The following is a 21,976-nucleotide window of genomic DNA, read 5'->3' on the forward strand; positions in this document are numbered from 1 at the left end:
CTCGTCCACAGTGAACGGAGCTTCGAGGCAGTCCCTGGTATCTGTGGAAATAAGGGTCATGGGGATGTTCTCCAGCAGGTCATCCAGGTCTTGGGCTGTGTGTTCGGGCTGGGGACCGTATAGGTTGGCGTAAAAACTGGCGAAGGTGTCAAGGATGGCTTGATCGGCCTAATGTCTTACTCCCTTTTCATCAATTATACTGTCTATTCTGGTACTGCCGCCCTCTATCCGCACCAGCCTGGCCAGGGATCTTCCCGGTCTGTCGCCCTCCCCATATCTGCGGGCTGCCACAGGGCAGGCAAAGTACCGCACCTCACTCAGGGCGTGTGACTCGAATTGTTCCAGTTCTGTTCTAATCTTAGCTAGGATTGCCGGAGTGGGTTTGGAAACGTACTCTTGTTCTATGGTTTTGAGGTTGGTTTCAGAATTATCTAGGGCCCGCCTTATGGACTTGAGGACCCCTGCTTCCCTGGAGATACACATCCCCCTGATGTACACTTTGAATGCCTCCCAGCGGATCCCTTCAGGTGTGTCCGCCGCGTTGTTTGTGTCGAAAAACGTGCAGACATCCGCCAGGATCTAGGCCTTGAAAATGATATCGGACATAGCTTCCGACTTGAAGCGCCAGAGGGGACGAGTCAACAATGTACCACCCAACTGGATCTGCATCAGGACGGGGGAGTGATCAGAGAGTGTGCGTGCCAGGATCTCAACCTCCAAGACCTTGCCCACGAGTTCACCCGATAGGAGGAACAAATCTATTCTCGAGGAGCTGTCATGGACAGTCGAGTAGAATGTATATTCTCTGTCGTGGGGATGGCGTGTTCTCCAAATGTCGCGTAGATTCATGGTGGTCATAGGAGTATGCAGTCGTTTAGCGGCTTGAGTTGGTACCATGTGGGTAGTGGTTGTTCTGTCTAGAGCCGTGTCGAGTATGAGATTCATATCTCCCCCCAATATGATGGGTATTCCCACATATCTCGCAAGGATAGAGGTCACTGTGTCTATGAATTCGGGGGAATCTGTGTTCGGCGCATAAGTATTCGCAAGCACGCATTCTTCGTTGGCTAGGGTGCAATGCAGGATTAGGAACAAGTTACTTACATGTAACTGTTGTTCTCCAGCATGGGTCTGGCATGGATTCACATGCTCATGAATATTCCCCGTCGTCAGGCTGGGAATCCTCGGTAAAGAAAAAACCAGTATCAGTTTCGTTTCTGATCTGTCTTTCGTAGTAATAACCAATCACTGGTCTCTGCGTCATACTGACCACAGCCAATGACTGCCCTCTACCTAAGCACCGCCTTTGGCAGCCATCTTCAGATTTGGAAGCACGTGAAGTGGCAGTATGACCAAGTGAAGAGCCGCAGAGGGGTAGGCGGGAGGGTTCGCATGTGAATCCATGCCAGACCCATGCTGGAGAACAACAGTTACAGGTAAGTAACTTGTTCCTTCTCCAGCATGGGGTCTGGCATGGATTCACATGCTCATGAATAAAGAATACATAGCAGTACACACATGCACAACCACGGGAGGTGGCAAAGGCTCAACATTAAGCAGTACATCAAACTCAACATTAAGCATCTTACCTCCTCACCAGGCTCACCTCAGGCGAACAGGTTGCGCAGCACTGCTTGGCCGACCCTGGACTCCTCCCTGGAATCCCGATCGACGCAGTAGAATTTCGTGAAGGTGTGCGTCGACCTCCACGTAGCAGCCCTGCATATGTCCAGCAGGGGCACACCAGAAAGGAACGCCGTGGTAGCTGCGATCGCTCTGGTGGAATGGGCTCTCGGACGGCCAGGCAGCGGTCGGTTTGCCAACCGATGACAGTACATGATACAGCCGGAGAGCCATCTGGAAATGGAAGCCTTCGAGAGAGCCTTCCCCTGATTGACAGGTCCAAAGTTCACAAAGAGTTGTGACGTCTTCCGAAAACACTTCGTGCGGTCCACGTAGAACTTCAGCGCTCTAGCCACATCCAGCGAGTGCAAAGTCCTCTCAGCCGGCGACGAAGGCGACGGGAAGAACACAGGCAACACCAAGGGTTCGTTGAGATGGAAGTCCGACGGTACCTTGGGCATGAAGGAGGGGTGCGTCCTGAGCACTACCCTCGTGTCGTGAAAAGTCAAGTACGGGGCCTTGCAGGAAAGGGCCTGGATCTCTCCCACCCATCGTGCGGAGGTGATGGCCACAAGAAACGCTGTTTTCCACGACAGAAACTTCAACGGGGCCGAGTGCAGAGGCTCGAACGGAGGTCCCATGAGCTTGGTCAGCACCACGTTGAGCTCCCACGCCGGGGCCGGAGCCTTCACCGGCGGGAACGATCTGAACAGTCCCTTCATGAACTCTTTCACCAGACAATGAGACCACAAGGACGTCCGGCCCGTGGTTCTGGTGTATCGGGAGATCGCAGCAAGATGAATCTTGATGGACGCGTGTGCCAGTCCAGCTTTGGCCAGCGTCAGCAGGTACGGCAGTACCTGGGGAGCCGTAATCCATAGAGGGTTAATCTTCTGTGCGTGGCACCAGACAGAGAACCTCTTCCATTTGTGTCCGTAGCATTTAAGAGTCGAGGACGCCCTGGCCTTTGCAAGAACCTCTCTGCAGTCGGCCGGTATGTCGTATTCTCCAAACTCTAGCGCTGCAGGAGCCAGGCCTGCAAGTTCAGCGATTTCGGGTCGTGGTGGAGGATGGCGCCTCCTTCCCTGGAGAGTAGATCCGCGTCCACCGGCAGCTTGATTGGCGGGGACGCTGACAAGTCCAGAAGGTCCGGGAACCATATCTGCCTCGGCCACGCAGGTGCGACGAGGATCATCCTGCACCGTGACCTCTTGAGCTGGTTGACGAGCCGGATTAGCAGTGGCAAAGGAGGGAACGCGTAGAGGAACAGGCCCTCCCAGGGGAACGAGAAAGCATCGCCCATGCTCCTCGCCTGGGGAAACCTGCTGGCGAACCTCCGGCACTTGGAGTTCGTCGCCGTCGCGAACAGGTCGATCTGGGGTGTGCCCCACCGTCGGAAGAGGCGATCCACTAGATCCTGCCGTAGTTCCCACTCGTGGCACGAGCGCAGCTCCCTGCTGAGTGAGTCGGCGATGGTGTTTTTTATCCCTGCCAGATGAAACTGCACCAGAAACATCCTTTGGGCGACGGCCCAATGCCACAGGTCCTGCGCCTCCTTGGACAGCGCTGGGGACCTGGTTCCGCCCTGTTTCCTGATGTAAAACATGGTGGTTGTGTTTTCGGTGAAGATCCTCACCACCTTGCCCTTGAGGGACGGAAGGAAGGACCTGAGGGCCCAGAACACTGCACGGAGCTCCAGGACGTTGATATGGAGGGACTTCTCCGTCGGGAGCCAAAGGCCTCTCGCGTGCAGATTTTCGGTGTGCGCTCCCCACCCTTCCAGGGAGGCATCCGTGGTCACTGTCTCCTGGTGGTCTGGGATCTGGAAGTCCATGCCCGCCGTCAGATGCGCGCGGTTGCCCCACCACCGGACCGCTCGGCGGAAACTCTCGTCGAGTGTGATCCTCTCCTCGAAGCCGCCCGTCGTTTGGATCCAGCGCGCGTCCAGGAACTCCTGCAACGGGCGCATCCGGAGCCTGCACATGGGAATGAGGTAGATGCAAGAAGACATCATTCCGAGGAGGGACTTGATGGACCTCACCTTGGCCGCGTCGGAAACCAACATCCGCTGTACCATGCCCAGGATGGACCTGGTCCTTTCCTCCGACGGGGAGGCCAGAAGGGACACTGTGTCGAGCTTCGCTCCCAGAAACAGTGCGTTTTGCGCGGGTACCAGGTGGGACTTGGCGTAGTTCACGGAGAATCCCAGGTCCGTGAGAAGTTGGACGGTCCTTGCCGTGTGCTCCACGGCGAGCTCCCTCGTCTTGGCTCGAATGAGCCAGTCGTCCAGGTAGGGGTAGACGTGGATCCCCTCGCGGCGCAGCTGCGCCGCCATCGGTGCAAGGCACTTGGTGAATACCCTGGGTGCCGACCGTAGTCCGAAGGGGAGGGCTTTGAACTGGTAGTGACGCCCTTGGACCACAAACCTGAGGAATTTTCGGTGCCCCTTTAGGATGGGAATATGGAAGTAGGCATCCTCCAAATCCAACGACGACAGGAAGTCTCCTTCCTCCAGCTGACCCAGGACGTGCTGGAGGGTGACCATCCGGAACTTCTGCGCCTTGATGAACTTGTTCAGACGTCGCAGGTCTAGGATGGGGCGCCATCCTCCCGTCTTCTTCTTCACGAGGAAGTATCTCGAGTAAACTCCGGAGCCCCGAAGCCTCTTTGGGATGAATTCGATGGCACCCTTCCTGAGCATCGCCTTTACCTCCAGGAGAAGCTGAGGGACGTGAAGCTCTTTCCTGGCCACGGGGGGGACGTGCGGGCACCTTCTTTGAAACTCGAGCGCGTGGCCCCGGGCTAAGGCGTCCAGCACCCAACGGTCGGTGGAGATGTACTCCCACACGCTGACGAAGCTCGCCAGCCGGCCTCCCACGGGGGTGCTTCGGTGGGGGCCCGACCCCACGGCCGGTTCAATCCTGTTTCGACGAGGCTTTGCCGCCTTGACCTCCTTGGCGACGACGGCGGGGTCCGCCAGACTTGCCTCGTCCTCTGTAGGCCTCCTGAGACGACGAGCGGGCCGCTTGACGGTAGGTGGAGAAACCGCCGCCGGAACCTTTGGAGGCGCCCTTGCCTCCGCTGCTCCGAAAGGGCATCCGTCGTTGCTGCAGAACCCCAAGGGCCCGGGCCGTCTCAGTGTCCGCTTTAATGGCCTGAAGGGAATCGTCCACTGTTTTCCCAAACAGGTTGTTCCCATCGAACGGCATGTCCAGGACTCTGGTCTGTACGTCTTGACGGAAGTCCGTAGCCTTGAGCCATCTACGCCGCCTAAGGCACACGCCGTTGCCCAACTGGCGAAACCCAGTGTCGGCGATGTCCGTCGCAATAGTGATGGCGTGGTCCGACGCCACCTCACCTTCCTGTAGGATCTCCAGGGCATCCGCCCTCTTGTCGTCCGGTAGGAAGTCCAGCAGGGGAGCCAGTTTGTACCATAGCTCCCTGTCGTAGCGGGCCACGATAGCCAAGGCGTTGTGCCGCTTTAATCGTCGTCGCTGCAGACGAGATGACCCTGCATCCCATAGCGTCCAATTTCTTTCCCTCGCCGTCCGGTGGGGAAGACGATGTGGAGGCCGCACCCCCCCCCCGCTTTCTTCCTGGCCGCCCCGGAGACGACGGAGTCTGGGGTAGGCTGCGCCCGGAGGCACAGGGGGGCCGCGTCCGGGACCCGGTACTTCTTCTCGTACCGGTCTCTTTTAGCTGGCGTCGTGGAAGGGTTCTTGAGGAGGGCGAGGCCCTCATCCCAAATGTCGTCCAGTAGAGGCACCGCGAGGACCGTCTTCCTCTTGGCCTTGCGCCGTTGATAAAGGAATCCTTCCTTTTTCTTCTCCTCAGGGCAGAGTTGGAAAAGCTCGGATGCCCTGGCGATCATGGAGTGGAACGATCCAATCTCGTCGGGCGGAGAAGCCCTGGTGGGAGGTGACGACGGTAGATCCTCGTCGTATACCTCGTCGTCCGTACCCGTCGCTGCCGTGTCAGTCCCCGTGTCATCCCCTCGGGTGGACAGGGAGGAGGGCTGGACGGGGCGCGACGGCTGAAAAGGAGGTGGAGGGTGAATCCTTCTTTTCTTGGGCGGGGGAACACCAGAAGGTCCCGGTTCAGGATCCCCCGACGGGAGAGGTTCCTCCGTCGGCAACGGTAGTCTCGTCCTTATCTCTGAGCATAAGGACTGTATAGCCAACAAAATGGCCGTCGAGTTGTCTTGCGGCGCTGGCAGAGGGGAATCCGATGGGCGATAAGGGGCCCCGTCGGCACCCTCGACGATGTCGTCGTCACCTGCGTCGGGATCCATCCCGACGGGCCGGTCTTCTTCCACGCCAAGGCCGTGGTTTAAGACCTCGATCAGCTCTTCCTCCGAGGTTGAGGCCGAATCTACGACGACGCCCTGCCCCCCCTTTTTCTTCCCCGCCGGGGATTTCACGGGGGTCCTATCGATGGGCACAAAAGAGGACTCCCTCCGAGGTGGCAGGGAGACTCTGAGCCCCGAGGTCGCCACCACTGGTGTAGCCTCCACAGGCTGAGCCAGGGCCGCCGCGACAGTATCGATAGAGGGCTTGGCCGGATGGATTAAGGCCTTCACCACCTTAGGTGCGCTCACCGCCTTATCCTTGAGGGGGGGGACACTGCCTCGCTCCCCCTCCGATAGGGCCTTCGAGCTCGACCGGGGCCTCTCCAGGAGCTTCGCCGGGTGCTCGCCCTTCCTCTTACCCGACCCAGAGCGTTGGCTTGTGGCTGAAGGTGACGGGGAGGGTGCGCCCTGCCTGGCGCCCGTAGAGCCTGACCGTTCGGCGCTCCCGGTGCCAGCGGACTCGCGGTGCTTGGCCTTGTGTTGGACCCCCGTCGCCGGGGCGTCTTCAAAGGTCTTAGAAGACCGCTCGGATTTCTTCCTCTTCTTCTCGCCTGACGGGCTCTTCCCTTCCAGCCAGTTGGCGAGACGTTGATGGCGGTCCTTCATGGTCCGCTCCGACATATTGCCGCAAAACGCACAGTCCTTCTCCACGTGCGTCTTGTCCTCATGTAAGCAGTAGAGACAAAAGGAGTGTTCGTCCTCCTTAAACACGTTCTACAGCTGGCATCCAGGGCAGATCCTGAACAGCTTTCCGGGCGTCGAGCTTCCCTTCTCCTGGGCCATGGGCCTGAGAAGCTTCTGGAGTCCTCCAAAAGCGTAGCTCGACGAAATCTTCGCCCTTGAGGGGCGCAGACGAATCCGACACGGGTCCCCGTTGATCGGATGGAGAGTCGGTGGAGCTTGAGGCTCTTTTGACCGAAAAAACGAAGTTTTTGAGAAAAAACGTGAAAAAATAGCACTAACGCTCGAGAGCAATAGCACAAGGATCCCAACACATGAACGTGCGGTAAAAATCTGAAGATGGCTGCCAGAGGCGGTGCTTAGGTAGAGGGCAGTCATTGGCTGTGGTCAGTATGACGCAGAGACCAGTGATTGGTTATTACTACGAAAGACAGATCAGAAACGAAACTGATACTGGTTTTTTCTTTACCGAGGATTCCCAGCCTGACGACGGGGAATATTCATGAGCATGTGAATCCATGCCAGACCCCATGCTGGAGAACATATCTACCATCCGCATCAATATGGGGAGTGTGGAGTGTACATTTTACTGATTTATGAATGAGAGTAAGAACCGCTCTGGCTTGGGTGGAGTCTTGGGTGGGGCCTCAGGTTTGTGCAAGGTTTGAGGCCAGGAGTTTCAAAGCATGTGTCTCCTGCAATAAAAGCACCTTGACCCCATGCCTCTGTGCATATGCCGTGATCTTACGGGACTTCGTGAAGTTCGTTAGCCCCCGGATATTCCATGTCATTATTTTAATAGACATGCAGCGCCTTGCGGAACATCCCTAGTGTAGAGTCTGTCTCCTATTGCCCAAACATGCACTGCGGCGGAGCAGGAGCGCCCCTCTGTAGAACCAGTCGCAACCGGCCTGCCATTTTGTGTATAACTCCCCCCACCTCGCCCACCCCACATCCTCACCGCAATGTGAAACCTAGCAGTGTGAAAGCACCCCCCCTTGAAACACCCAGCTGCCTGCCCATCCCAAAATGGCAGTACCTGGGAAACAGCCCAACAGGGGCTTGAACACAAACACTTCGCCCAAGGGGGCATTGCAGTCGCAATGGGGAAGCCGTTGCCGTCCGGCCCACATACATGGATACTTTATGTGAATGCTACATCATTAACTGTGTGGATCTGCTGGAGAAACTTAGGTTACAAAGCAAGGATACACCTTTTCCAGAATATCAAAATCATGGCTTGAACAGTCAGAGTACAATAATGACCCTTAGCTCTGCGTTACAGGGGCCCAATAATTGGTATTATGTTCAAATGAACTCAGATTGCTTCCCCAACGAGGGGTTGCATACATACCACGGTGATAGCGGGCCAAGCGAGGCTGCTGCAGGACCACTAGGGGGAGGTCTTAGCCCAAGGAGGAGGCTGAAGGTAAAGCACCATGCCTTGTGGGCCCCCACTGGGGGATACCCGAGCCCTGGGATCAGTCATTGTCTATTCGCTCCTTGGGGGGAGCTGCCAGTGGGATCTGCGATTCAATGAACTTGACAGCCTCGTCCGGGACTGTGAAAAAGTAGAGTTTGCTGCGAAAGGTGAATTTCAGGTGAGCAGGGAACAGCATCGCATACTCAATGTTTCTTTCCCTCAACAGTTTCTTCACCCCACCAAATTGTCTCCTCTCCGCCTGGACGCCCACAGAGAAATCCGGGAATATCCTGATGATCTGAAAGTCCAGCCTCAACTCCCCCCTCTCTCTGGCCAAACGGAGTATATGGTCTCTGTCTTTATAACTCAGTAGTTTGGCTATTATTGGCTTTCCACTGTAAAGAAGGGGGAGAGGTCCGGGTTCCCAAGGAGGTCTCTGATGAGTTGTTCCACTGCCAGTTCCATGCGACCCTTCAACGCGGATTCAGGTACCCCTACTATGTGAATGTTATTTCTTCGGGACCTCGATTCAAGGTCGTCGCACTTAGCTTTGACCTGCTTCATATCTCGGACAAGATCAGCAACTGTGTTTTGAAGCGTGTGAACGTTGTCTTCATTGGTGCTTCTTCTCTGCTCTGTCTCAGTAATCTTGGTCCCATGTTGGTCGATTTTCGCCTTCAGTGAGGCAACATTTGCGTTTATGTCGTCCAGCTTTTCATGGAAAGCATCAAAGTTCTTAGCCATAGATTACATCATTGCGGATAGATCCGATTGTAGGGGGACAGGTAGGTCTTCCTCCCTCTCCTGTGTTTCAGAAGTCGATGCCTGCTCCGCTCTTGGCACCGTCTTGGTGAACCTGTCCATGGTGCCGACTTTAATGTTCGATCGTGCCTTGTCAGCCATCGCAACTGTGAAGGATACTGCCTGATCAGTTAGGGTCGCTATTGGTCCCGGTATGTCCTCTAAAAGGGAAGGTGGTAGTAGGGCGGTGGCTGCGATGTGCTATGAGTGCACGGGCTGAGGGCGGCAGCGTATAGCAAGGCAGCGATGATAAGCCCAACAAGGCCTAGGCGAGCCGGGGGGAGACCAGATGGAGAGGGCCCACAGCTTTTTATGGAGAGCGTTTCTTTGGATTGTGCCCAGGTACACAGGTCTTAGAGCCGGTGAGAAGCCAGATGGGACCCCCACAGGGTAGGGAAGTGTCGCTGCATGCAGCTATGAACGTTGTTGGGTGGAGGACTCAGCCTCCAGTCGCCCATCGTAGGAGCAGTGATGGTGTTGCCGACCGATACCAGGTCGTGGTTATGTGGAGTTGCATGGGTGATATCTGCCTGGACCCATGTTACCCCAAGGGGTTGATGGGGGGCCCCTGTACTCGGGAAGGGGACCTTGGGTGGCAGAGGCCTCGTAGGAGGGCAGAGCTGGGAGAAGGTAGGGCGAGCCCTCTCAGAACGCCTTGGCTGAGGTTTAGGATGGTGTGTGAGCATGAGCCTGTGGAGGCTGAAGGAGGGAGCAGCAGACAGTTCAAGGCACCCACCTTGTAGCTTCCAGAGCAGCTAATTCTGTGTGCTCTCGCATGGAATCGCTCTTCCAGGGGGCCGACCCTGCCCCACTAATCAGGCCCAGTCCGGGGTCAATACAACGGTAGAGAACAGGTGGTGGGAGCAGCCGAGGGTCCACGGTCCGGTGCCGACCGCTGGGCCACGCCAGCCGCCCGGTTGAAGTCCACAGCTGAGGAGGGCCGCGGGGGGTCGCCCGCCCCACGCAATCAGTATCAGTAGTATGTGGGCGACAACAGCGGCCCCGTCGGCGCCGTATCCAGAGGCGCAGCACAGGTCCAGTAGCTCTCACTCCGCAGATCCGGGGGCCGCTGTCGTGCACGGGCACAAGGGGGCTCCAGCTCAGCCTGCACGATCAGCAGCCAAGCGACCGCCCTCGCCGCCACCGGGCCGGCCGTCCAGGCGCCGTGGCCAGGTTCGGGTCGCAGGCGAGCAGCACCAGAAGCTAAGTCCCCGCCAGGGGCTCAGTGCTGTGTACGCGGCCCCCGCTTCACGAGACAGGGGGGCCGCAGTAGTGCACGGGCGATGGGGGCTTCAGCCCGGCCAGCCGTAGAGTAAGCTGATCGATCCCCGTACAGTCCCGGCAGCCACCAGCTCCGCCGCATAGATGCTGCAGGCAGGGCGCTACGGCAATGCCGGTGTCCAAGCCCGCACCCCGGGGCAGCAACACGGGATCCATAGGCCGACCTCTCCCGGCAACGGAGCAGCACCGGAGGGCCCGCAGGTCCCAGCGTCCAAGGGCAGCCCGGGAAGCACCCGGGATAGGGGTGTAGCTGGGCCGCGGGCGGCCGCACACAAGTCCACGATGAGGCCGCACGGCGCCTGAGGACTTGATCGTCCGTTGTGCTAGTATCCACCCCCGATTTGTTCCCAAATTTCAGCCACTCGATCAAAAAGAAGCAGGGAGTGGGAGTGTGGCAGTTTCATCAGGCAGAAGTAGGGATTAGCGCCGATATCCAACCGATTCTGGTGGGCCAGGACGGAGCTCACCAGCTAGGCAGCCATTTTCTTCGGCTGCTCAACAGCGCCCCCCCTTTTCTCCTCTCATTCTACACCCCCCTCGCTCCCTTCGTTCTGCTGATCTCTTCTTACTTTCTGTCACCCCCACCACCATGTGCCTCTTCTCTGTCATGATCTCTGCTTCCAAAAGGTCAGGGTTTTCCCAACTCCCTTGGAAGCAGATCCATAACCCAGGTTCCGAGTGCCAACCAGTCCCAATTGGGACCTTTATGACCCAGTCCTGGCGCCAGTGGCACCAGGCTCATAAATATGCCCAGTCCCAGCGCTGGAAGCGCCAGGCTCATAATGCTTGGGTGGACTTACCTGCAGCAGACCATGCTGCTTACTTGCCTGCCAGTTGAGCCTCTGATCCTCTTCTGTTTGGAACGACTTTTCCTGTTGGGTGGGGCAGGAGCCACTCCCTAGGTTCAGAACACTGGAACTCTTCTGGAAAGCAGGAACTCTTTTCTTACCTAGGCGTGGCTGTGGAAGGAGACACCTAAGCACTACAGGAGGATATTTAAACCACACCCGATGGATGAATCTTGCTTTGCATTATTCTGCATCCTCTGCAGCAGAACGCTCATCGTGTCTTCTGCATCTGATCCTGGGCCTAAGGAAAAAGGCTTACCATCCTGAATCCAGTCTTCAGCAACACCTAGAAAGACAAGAAAGAACAGGTTAGCATTACGGTCTTCAGTGACAGCGCTTCACTTACCTGGTCCATCGGCTGTCACCAACTCCTCGCGCTGCATTCCGCATCTGAAAGACAAAACAAGGTGCGTTTAAAGACATTGGGGAACTTTAATACTCACGTGCCATTACTCCTTTCCACATCTAACCCAGTGGGTATTCCGGCACCCTGCAGCCACTCCGAACTTGTACCTGCAAAATAAAAAGACAGTTAGAGCGCATCGTGAAGCAGGCAACAAGCGCTTACTTACGTGCTTCCAGGCGCTTCTATTCATCACACGGGCTCCATCTTCAACTCACTTCAGCCCGTCATCCGCCATCGCCGGAACCCTGCAAAACAAGAGACATCATTACTAAAGACTTTTAAAGACATTAGAATTACTCGAAACTTGCCGTTCGTGCAGTAAACGACGGACAGCAGTCCTCTGAAGTCAAGAGGCCTGCTCCCCTTATCCAGTGAAGAAACTGGTTACAGCACCCTGCCCCGAGGCAGATGGAGAGCACGGCGTTCACTTACCTAAGGTGAGAGCGTTAACCTTTGGGGTTCTACAGGAGAAGAGAAAGGGAAGAAGAGAGAGACATTCAATAACCCAGTTCATTAATCCCATATTTTCTATCTGCAGACATCTTACCCTTCGAGTCAGACATACAGTGCACAGAGGTCCAGCCCAAAGAGCCAGCCATGTGTTACACATCACCTTTGAAGATACGGTATACGCCCAGTCAAGACCGGCGCCTCTACGGGAATCAGGTGAGCGTTACATTCTCGTTTCCGCTCCTTTCAGCTCCTTGCACCCTTACACTGGAATTCCCTACCTCTCTCTATCTGCTCATCCCCCACCTATTCCTCCTTCTGTTCCTCATTAAAAGAACTTCTTCACTCCCCTCCCTGATACCTTCCCCTCTTTCCATTCCCTCCCTCCCTCCATTACCTCTCCCTGTCCTCCTTATCTTTATCTTTCCTGTCTCTCCTATGATCGCCTCTTTTATCACTCACTTCACTCACTTTTTCTCTCCTTCTCTTTTCTCCTTACCTCCCCTCTCCTCTCTTCTTACAAATTGTTCTAAATGCCGATTATAAGACTTGATTCATGTATACTGTTTTGCTTCTACTGTTCCATGTTTGATGTGTTTCTTGTTGTTAACTGTAAAGCGCCCTGGATTAATAATACATAAATAAATAAAATGAACAAGAAGTTATTTTTAAAAAAAAATGATTTAAATCAGTTTATTACAAACTTTTTTAAAACAAACATTTAATTCCTCCACAGAATGTAACCCTCAACCTCTTTCAATAATGAGTCCAGTTCCTCAAAAAAAAAACGTTAGTGCAAACGTCAGTTTTCCATCATCTCTATCTTGCATTTTTTTCCACCAATCCTCCACACTATAAGTGGAGAATTTTGATAGTTCCGTTCCCAAATATTTGGTTCTCATGGCTTTCCGTTTTGGGCATGAGATTAGTAGGTGTTTTAATGTCTCTGTTTCGCTGTTGCAAAATCGACAGCTAGTTTCCATTGTCACACCCTTCCTTTTTCTCATATTTTTAATCTCAGACGTATGGAATAGATTCAACCTTAATTTTAGGAAAATTTGTCTTCTCCTTGGACAATGAAATTTTTTTAAGTACTTGGGTATCTCATTTAGCACCTTACTTTCACATACATAATCCATCATGCACAAATGTTTTGCATGCCGATCCACAGTATCGATCAAGTCTGTCTCCCATAGTTTTTTCTTTACTGCATTTGGATTTTTTTCCAACATCTCTTTTATCGTTGCCAGTTGTACCAGAATGTTTTCACAGTTCTTTTTCCAGATCTCGAAAACTTAATTTGGATTATTTGTTTTATCTGGTCTCAGTATTTCACATTGCGGTACACTTTCTTTTTCAATGATCTTCCTGTAAGTAGATCGGGTATTCCATAGTACTCTCGCATTAATTGAAAGAAGACCCAATTCATATTTTATACATGCGTTTGGTGTGCTTTGGGGCTCTTGAAGGATCCTCTTCCAAAACATGTTGACCATAAAAGGTAAGGGAATCCAAACATTACCTCGGCTCCATGGATTAGGGCAGGAATTACTTTGGCTTTATAGAAATTTACAATGGGCTGGTATGAAAATTTCCCATATTTCTTATGAAGCATGTTGGGTGGCCTACCACCTCTGGCGGGGCTGCATCTACCCCTAGTGTGACCCCTGCACTGCCCTCTGGGGTAGCCCTGTGAGGATTGGGAATGGTTGTTACCCCATGCGGTTCCCTGGTTTTGATAATTTGAACCCCTTTGGGAACTTTGGCCCCGAAAGTGCCGAAAATTGTTGTTACCCCTCTGTCCAGAGGGTTTATTGGGGAGTTGGCCAAGAGATTTGAGGGTCTTGTACTGATCCTTTGCCGTTTTTAAAGCTTCCTCCACTGCCTTGCCGAATAGTACATTCAGCTCCACAGGCATATCAATTAGGGTTGCTTGGGTTTCAGGTTTGAAACCCGACTGCCTAAGCCAAGAATGACGCTTGATGACAGTGCCCTCGGCAATTAACCTCCGAGCATTATCCACTGCATCAAAGTTCCTTTTTAACATACAGCCTGATGCATATATTCCTTCTGCTGCCAGCCGAGCCAACTGGCTCTTTAAGGGTTCGGGTGCAGAGGAAACCAAAGCGGACACTTCCTCCCACTGGTGCCAATTGTAGCTTGCCAAAAGGGAGGCACTGTTGGCAATTCGTGCCCGATAGGCCGCAGTGGAGGCAATCTTTCTCCCCAGACCTTATAGATGTTTGCTTTCCTTATCAGGAGGTGCTTCTGAGGAAGCAAGCGGGGTGCCTGCCCTTTTTCTGGTGGTTGTTACGACCAAGGAATCAACTTTAATTGACCCCTAATGTACAGGGGATCGGAGGGTGCGGCACGGAACAATTCCTCGACCCGCGGATTAACCGCTCGAGTGAGATTTGGGGTTTGCAGCGTGGGATCAATTCTGCGCTGGATGGATTTTAACAAAGGAATAGCCAGAGTAATGGCTTTCTTGTCTCCTAGGATTTCTTCAGCGAAATCCCTGTCTTCCTGACCACCTTTTGTGTCGATACGAAAGTGGGCAGCTGCCTTAGCCAGCACCTCATTGAGGAGGGGCTGGTTGTCTACAGGCGAGTCATGCACCGGGGGGTCTTTAGCAACCGGGGAGTCAATGTTGTAGGCTTCAGCTTCATCCTCCTCCTCCTGGTCTTCGTCATCCCCATAATAAGGGTCACCTGCATGGTCATCAACAAATTGAGGCTGTGTTTCATCACAATACAAATCAGGGTGGTAAGGTTCCACCACGAAAGGGTCTGTGACCAAGCTCTGAAACGGGGCATCTGAGCGGAGTTTCTTAGTAGGGGGTTGAGAGGACTCGGGTGTTACCTTGGACCCAGATCGGGCAGAGGTAGGACGGGTGCTAGAGTAACTACAAAAGTAGTTAGGGTCCTTTTCATAAAAGTTAGCCATGAATGTTAACCTTTTCATGACCCTGTCAATGTTTGCTGAGCTCCATTCTTTGGAGCTAGGAATAATAGTTTCTGGTTCCTCATGAGTGCCCATATCCTCAGCAGTGGGAGGAATGAGTTGTTTTTGGGGTAGGTTCCGAAACTTTAGCTTTCCCTGTTTCTTTTGGGGCCTTATGCTTCTCCCTATGAACATGGGGACCTGAAGACATCTTTTTGTGTTGTTTATCCCCTCCCCCCATGGCAGATTTTTTTTATGGGCCTCCGATGGTTTCGAGATATCGCGTCGAGTTTCGGAGGCGGGATTCGAAGGACGACGTGGAATCTCGGGAGTACGGTCAGACGCAACCCGTCTAGCCTCTTGAGAGTGCTGAGCGGTATCGTCATCCGACTATCGGGCCTCGGGGACTGTTGATTGGGCGACACCTTTATCAACCGAAGACGGTTGGGTCTTGTCATGAGGCGAACGGGAACGCCCAGAGGACAAAGATTCATTGGACCGCTCTTGTGGTGTCGTCTGGTGCCGATCGCTCGACACATGTGTCGAGTCACGGCCGCGGCTGATGTGCTTAGTGGTGGTATGGTGTGTAGCGCTCTTTCCGCCGGGTGTTGTCCCCACAACGTGGACGCCAGCCAGTTCTTCAGGGTCGGGGGCGTGCGCACGGTTGTCCGAAGTCACCTCTTTACCCTCGCCGTCCGATTAGCCGGCATTGCTGCCATCGCTGAATGTCCCTTCTATGTCCATGGCCTCTAGTTGTCTGGTGCAGTGGGCCCAGCGCTTAGTCGAGTGGTCCTTAAAGGTCTTCGGTTTGAAGAGCTTGCAAGCTCGACAGGTAGCCTCGGGGTGGTCTTGTGGGAGACACAGATTGCATGTAAGGTGCTTATCCACCCAGGGAAACTTCCTATTACATTTAGGGCAGAATTTGAATGGAGTAGTCTCCATATGGTACCAAATGGCAGCGGGTGAGTATGTATATGAAAGGGGGAATAGAGAGCCTATATGACCACCCCCCCCACTTTCCCTACTGTATAGGGCCGAGGCCAGAGGCCTTCCAAGGCCTGAAGTCAGTCGTGGCAGTCCTCGACGGCTGATTTCTCCGATCTTCACCGGCATCCGTCTTCGGCATACGGTGGAAGGGAAAGGAGAAGTATTAACGGTAATTAACTATAAATGGCTTAGCGCAGAAGGAACTCCACAACATGCGTCCGACTAGTATGGCGGAAAAAAACAATCCGAGAGTCATCACGCGTGAGGAATCAAGGGTACATCACACTAGAGATAGTATTACTGGCAAGCCCTGTTCGACGTCCCTTTTCTATTTTCGAAAAACAAACTAATACTCTGCAGCTTCCACTAGATGTCGGCCTATGTACAGCATGTGATCTAAGCAGATTTCACAAACACACACACACACACGTTGTGCGCAACCTTTTGTGCCTGGGGCTTCTGAGGCCACGGCATATGCACTGCAAATGAACATATTGATTGCCCATGAGTAGAAGAAAAAGACTTGACTAACCCAAACCCAACTGTCTTTCTCTTACCCACATAGATGCACTGTGACAAAGTAACTGATCCATTCTATCCACAAACCTACAGTACTAACGGAGGTCTTTATTCAGATATATATGACACTTTTATACAGAAACAATACAGCATTTCCTATTGTTATTCTATTTTTGTTTCTCTTCAGAAAAATATAAATCATGACAACCGTAAACACAAAATTGTGCCATGAAGATGATGGTCAGCTTAAAACATGTGTAAACGAATCTCACACGATTGAAGTAAGTAACTATAAAGGCATTGGACTGCAACACCCATCACATTTTCAGATGCTGCATCAGATGGCTGTCAGAGTGGATCAAGCAACAAAAAACATGCACACATTGGAAAACTCTTTCTCATAGAAAAAAAGATACTTTACACTTCACTGGGTGAAGATAGGGTATGCATGGGACTATTCCAATTGGACACCTACATATGGACGTAGCCTAAAACACAAAACATATCTACTGTCTCAGAAAAATTTAAGATCTGCGACACTCAACAAACAACAGATAACTACAGAGAACCTTACTCTGCCCCCCCACTTCCAACCTCATGACCCATCAACAGGGAAGGTCAATAAGAACATGCCAAATAAAACCAGCAGTCAAATACAGTGCCGTTTTGGATACTCAAATCCATCTGAAGCATACAAGAAACTCTGATCCAAATTATTACCAATGACTTATTGATGCCCCCCACAATGGAGTACAAAAAGAAACCTGGCGCAAATCATTCAGTAAATGCCAAGCAGTATTGAGAAACATCAGATAGCAAACAACCCCATTCCCCGAGTGTTCTACAGACTGGCCAAACAAAAAACAGCTCATCTGGGTTGCCCAATACTATATGAAGTAAATACATTAAACAAAGCCATATTTGGACACAATAAATGCATCCTAATGCTTCTCTCACGATGGATACAAAAAACTTTGTACGGGACAAAACACTTCCTCAAGAAGATTCAAGAGGTAGAATGTGTACCACTGAATGAACTCCTGGTTGTGTTGGAACCCATCTTACTTTAACCCCTCATTCAACATGAAAACAGAATAGATGCGTACCAGAATTTCCTGCAAAAAGTGAGCCGCAAGATATACACCAGACTCAAGGACATCACAGATCTCATGCGCTCTTAAAACAATGCTTGCTTGGAAGATACTTCTGAAAAAATACCTCAACAGTCACGGGTACTAAAATGGCAGCTCAGTATGCTAACCTATCCATGGCAGACCTCGAGCAAGAATTCTTAAACTGATGATCCCAGAAAAAACTAACATACAAAATTACATTATTAAACATCACTGGAGGCGATGGTGGAGCTCCCTATTTAGCATGTAAGTGAAGTTTAAGCCTAATACTGAAATTATCCCCAGTTGGGCTGGCTTTGATAGTTATGGATATTGGGTTCCAATGGAGTGGGCGAGCAGGGAGCAAACGGAAACGAGAGCAGCCACAGGGAGGGGATGGGGCAATGAGGTTAAGTGCAGAGACTGATCGGAGGGAACAAGATGGCGAGTAAACTGGGATACAATCAAACAAGTACGACTAGGAGAAGGCACTTGAAAAGAGAGTGGTTGTGCATGGAGAGACAAGCAGCACGTTGTCGGCAGGTAGAAGGGGCAAGGGTTTGGGTGGGTTGTATAGAGTGCGGATAGCAAATTGAGAACTTCATCTAGAGGGAGAAACAAGTAGATAGGAAGGACAAGGAGTAGGCTTGAGCAGTAGTGAAGTTTGCTGAGCATCAAAGTGGAGATTAGAGTTTTTGTAGAGTAGTTAGTAAGAAAAGGAAAAATTGTTGAAATGTTGAGGTTAATTGTAGCAGCAGTGGTAGTGATGAATTGTTGCAGTCATAGGTCGCCATCAACGATGTACATGTATCATTGATGAAATGCTGGAATGTGGCAGGGGCGTTCCATTCATCCCCTTCCCATATACACACACAAGATTGTAAGCACCTCTGAGGTGGAGTTTTGTGAACATGACTGCCAATCCGGGTTTATTCAAGAGAACTGATATCAACGGAAAGGTTCTTGATTGTTACATCACTGGGAGCCCATAAATTCATGCAGGGAAGGAGATGGCCCTCTCTCTTTGATACAAAAAATAGCGGTGTGGCTGCTGGGTGTTTAGAAGACCTTGCAAACCCAGACTGAAGGACTGTTGATACGTACTCCTGCAAGACAACATCCTCTTTCTGGGTTAAGGAGGAAATCCTGAATTCGGCATTGCTGCTCCTTCGACGAGGTCGACTGGCCAATTGTAAGGTATATGGACAAGAGGAACTCCACCTACTTTTTGTCCAAGAAGTTCCGATTGGCAGTGTAGATCCTGCTGGAAGCACACTTTCAATATCCCCCACCTCATGCGGGACAGCGGCTAGCGCTAGGCCTGAATTCACTAGAAGCGTTAGGTCGAAGAAGCAATTCTCCAGACAAAAGGCAGAGGTAAACTGGACATCTTTAAAGGACCCGATCGATGTGGGGATTGGGTTTGCAGCAAAGGAATTCAAAGGATATCACCAAAATTAAGGTCAGAAATTAATTTGAAGCCCAGTAATTAGGTATGGACCCCCACTTCTACCTGCCGACAACATGCTGTTTGGCACGCCATGCGCAGCTGCTCTCTTTTCAAGTTCCTTCTTCTATTCTACAAAGCTATCAATAGTCTTGCTCCTCAATACTTGTCGGATTGTATTTGTTTACTCACCATCTCATTCCCTCCGATCTCCTCTGCACTCAACCTCACTGTCCTATACCCTTCCCTGTGCCTCCTCTCGCTAATGCTCTTTCTCTGTAATCACCCCACTCCACTGGAACCCACTGCCCATAACAATCAAAGCCAGCCCAACTGTGGATCGATTTAAAAGCTCATCTTAAACTTCACTTATTTGCTAAAGAGGCAGCTCCCCAGGCACTCTCCTCCATCCTACCCCTACCTGACTCCACCACTGCCTCCAGTGACACAAAATAAAGAAATGTTGTATATTCTATTAGTGTAACGCTTTAGTTTGAAGCATCTGCCTCCTTAGTATTCATGTTGCCTTTGTAAGTTACATGTTCTCTTATATACATTTTGTTCCTGGTATATGTCCTAATGTTTACACCATCATGAATTGGCTCACTACTTGTTCTCATCTTTAAGCTATTGTACAGGCAACCTTCATGAGAATGCTTCTGACATCTGTAAATGTGTAATTTTAAGTCATTTCTATTCGCAATTGACATCCATGTTCTTCAAATAAATGAAAACACAAATAGTGAAGATATGGCAGATACACATGCAGATTGATACTGTTCAGAACACTGGCACATTATGACTGTACATGTATTATAGTTTGTGTTTAGGATGTAGGTTAACAATATGACATATCTGCAAAATTCAAAGACGAAAAGGACATACCTGCATACAATTTGTAAACATAACACAGACAGACATCAGCTTGGAGAAGATCTTGAGCAGCTCAGGGTTCGTCAGCATGCAATCTTTTAAGCAGTTATCCAGAAAGCTGGTATGGTGTCGCAGAACCTCATCTATGTTAGAAGCCTGTTGTGGGAGAAGACCAGATTCACTATCACTACCCATGAGGTAGGAGCTTACCTATATTAACAACCATTTCGGTCAAAATCATACAACACAAAGTTGAGTGTTTCCTATTTAAACAGTCTAGGGTATAAAAAAACATTGGCTGCAAAGCTGAAGTCTACTCAATGATACCGTTTCATGGGAGCCAGACGACAGCACCAAACTGAGATCTCTGTAGTACTACGGCCTCATGTGTGTGAAATTCACTGAGACACAGAAATCTCACGAGCACTACAGTAGCAAGGATTCCCACAGCACTATACCTTAACTCGTCCTTCTCATTGCTTTGGCCTGATGGCCTGCAAACAGAAAGCTGTTACTCGCCAGAGGTACCAGCAACAAACAGAGCTCTCCCCATTACTAGAGACTCATGGATTTAACAATGGCTTACATCAAGTAAAGGTCTACCAGTTCTGTGGACTGTCTGTCCCCCACTTACCAGCAACAACTTATCTTATTATCATTGTTATTGCTTCATGGATCAAATACAGACAAGAAGCCGGGCTCTCACCAGTAAGTTATCTGATGTAACTTTAACCTCCCCAATTCAACGATCAATGAGAGTAAGCATAGTATTCACTAGTAATTTAACTTCACGGTTTAAACATTCAGGCCACAGCTCTCCCCAGTGATAAATCGAAGACTCCCTGACACCAAGCAGAGTTCTCCCAAGAATTGAGTCAAAGTGACCAAACTCGCTGGCAGGAAGCTAAGTATTTCCCAATACTACAGCAGCAAATATTCACATACACAATGTTCTCATCTATGCTATAAAGCTCAAGCTCTGAATGCTCACTGACACCAAGATAAGCTCTTCCTAGTAATAATGCCTCAAGGGTTCAATATTAACAGATATCCCTGTGGTCTTTCCCCAGCGTTATAGGCTTGGGAGCCCCACCATAACAGACAACAAGCAGAGGTCACCTCATACTATAACCTTGGGTGATGCATACGGTTAGGAAAGTTCATCTTATTGCATCTTTCCCTCCATAGATTTCCATGGAACCCCTGTTTTTTTAACCCTGTCCTTGTTTTGTGGTGGTCAGTAAAGCCTTCTGCTTTCCTTTCCTTGCCCCTTTTGCTCATTCTTGTGTGGATCTGAGTAGTCCCAAGACTGTCAGTACTGAGAGACTATGGGCCTCATTACGAGGTGGGCGGTAAGGGATTACCGGCACCGGTAAGGGCACCGGTAATTCCTTACCGCCCTACGAGTTCCCTTTGCGGGTCCTTCCTTAAAGCCTAGTTTTACCAGGCGTTAAGGACGGAACCCGCAAGGGATACCGGGGTCAATAACGGTACCGCAATTTGCGGTACCGTTATTGCCACCTTCACCCTTCCCATTGAGCCCTATGGGGGCTCAATTGGGAATGGCTCTGGTGAATGGGGAATTACCGGTCCCTCCGACCTCGGAATGGACCAGTAATTGCTCCATCCACCAGACCAGAGTCGGAACGATTTTGGAGGCAGCCGTGGCTGCCTCCAACCTCGTAATAAGGCCCTATGTCTCTCTTTATGAGTTCTTGTATTTTTACAATTGTACATATCACCTTGCTAGGGCTATTTTCAAAATCGATATAGGATGAAACAATATCGTTAACATTGCGATATATACATTTATATACATTATTATATACATGACAGTTTATTTACATTTTGATATTTACACAGCTGCGTGTATTCTGAAACAGGAAGAGGAATCCAGTATTTGCACTGTATTTTGATCAATGTCTTATAAAGGTGTTTGCAGCCTCTCACATGTAGTTGGCGGCTTACAACTGAGCATTTAACCCACAAACAATATTGAGATATACATCGTATATCGCCATTCAGCCCAAAAATATAGAGATATGACTTTTGTTCCCTATTGCCCAGCCCTAGACCTTCCAATAAAGGGCAGTTAGTATTCTTATAACATTTTTTTATAACAGCTTTTAGTTCACTTTGATGATGTGCCTAAAATAAGCTGGTGGCAGCGTTGAGATTTTATTAAAAAAAATATATATTTTACTCATGCACTTTTGCATTTACTGCAAATGACT

General features: G+C 51.0%; 1 protein-coding gene across 4 annotated transcripts in view; it reads right to left on the minus strand.

Annotated features, from left to right (window-relative positions):
- The window catches only part of TUBGCP2 (tubulin gamma complex component 2), a 704,444-nt gene that overhangs the window by 119,905 nt on the left and 562,563 nt on the right, over positions 1-21,976 (minus strand). For all 4 annotated transcript variants that reach the window (XM_069611057.1, XM_069611056.1, XM_069611059.1 and 1 more), the window contains one exon: positions 19,755-19,898. In XM_069611057.1, the coding sequence (XP_069467158.1) occupies positions 19,755-19,898 (144 nt within the window). The remainder of the gene's footprint in view (positions 1-19,754; positions 19,899-21,976) is intronic.

Source organism: Ambystoma mexicanum, chromosome 8 (genome assembly GCF_040938575.1).
Source record: "Ambystoma mexicanum isolate Mex_15411 chromosome 8, UKY_AmexF1_1, whole genome shotgun sequence".
In the NCBI taxonomy this organism is placed as follows: Eukaryota; Metazoa; Chordata; class Amphibia; order Caudata; family Ambystomatidae; genus Ambystoma; species Ambystoma mexicanum.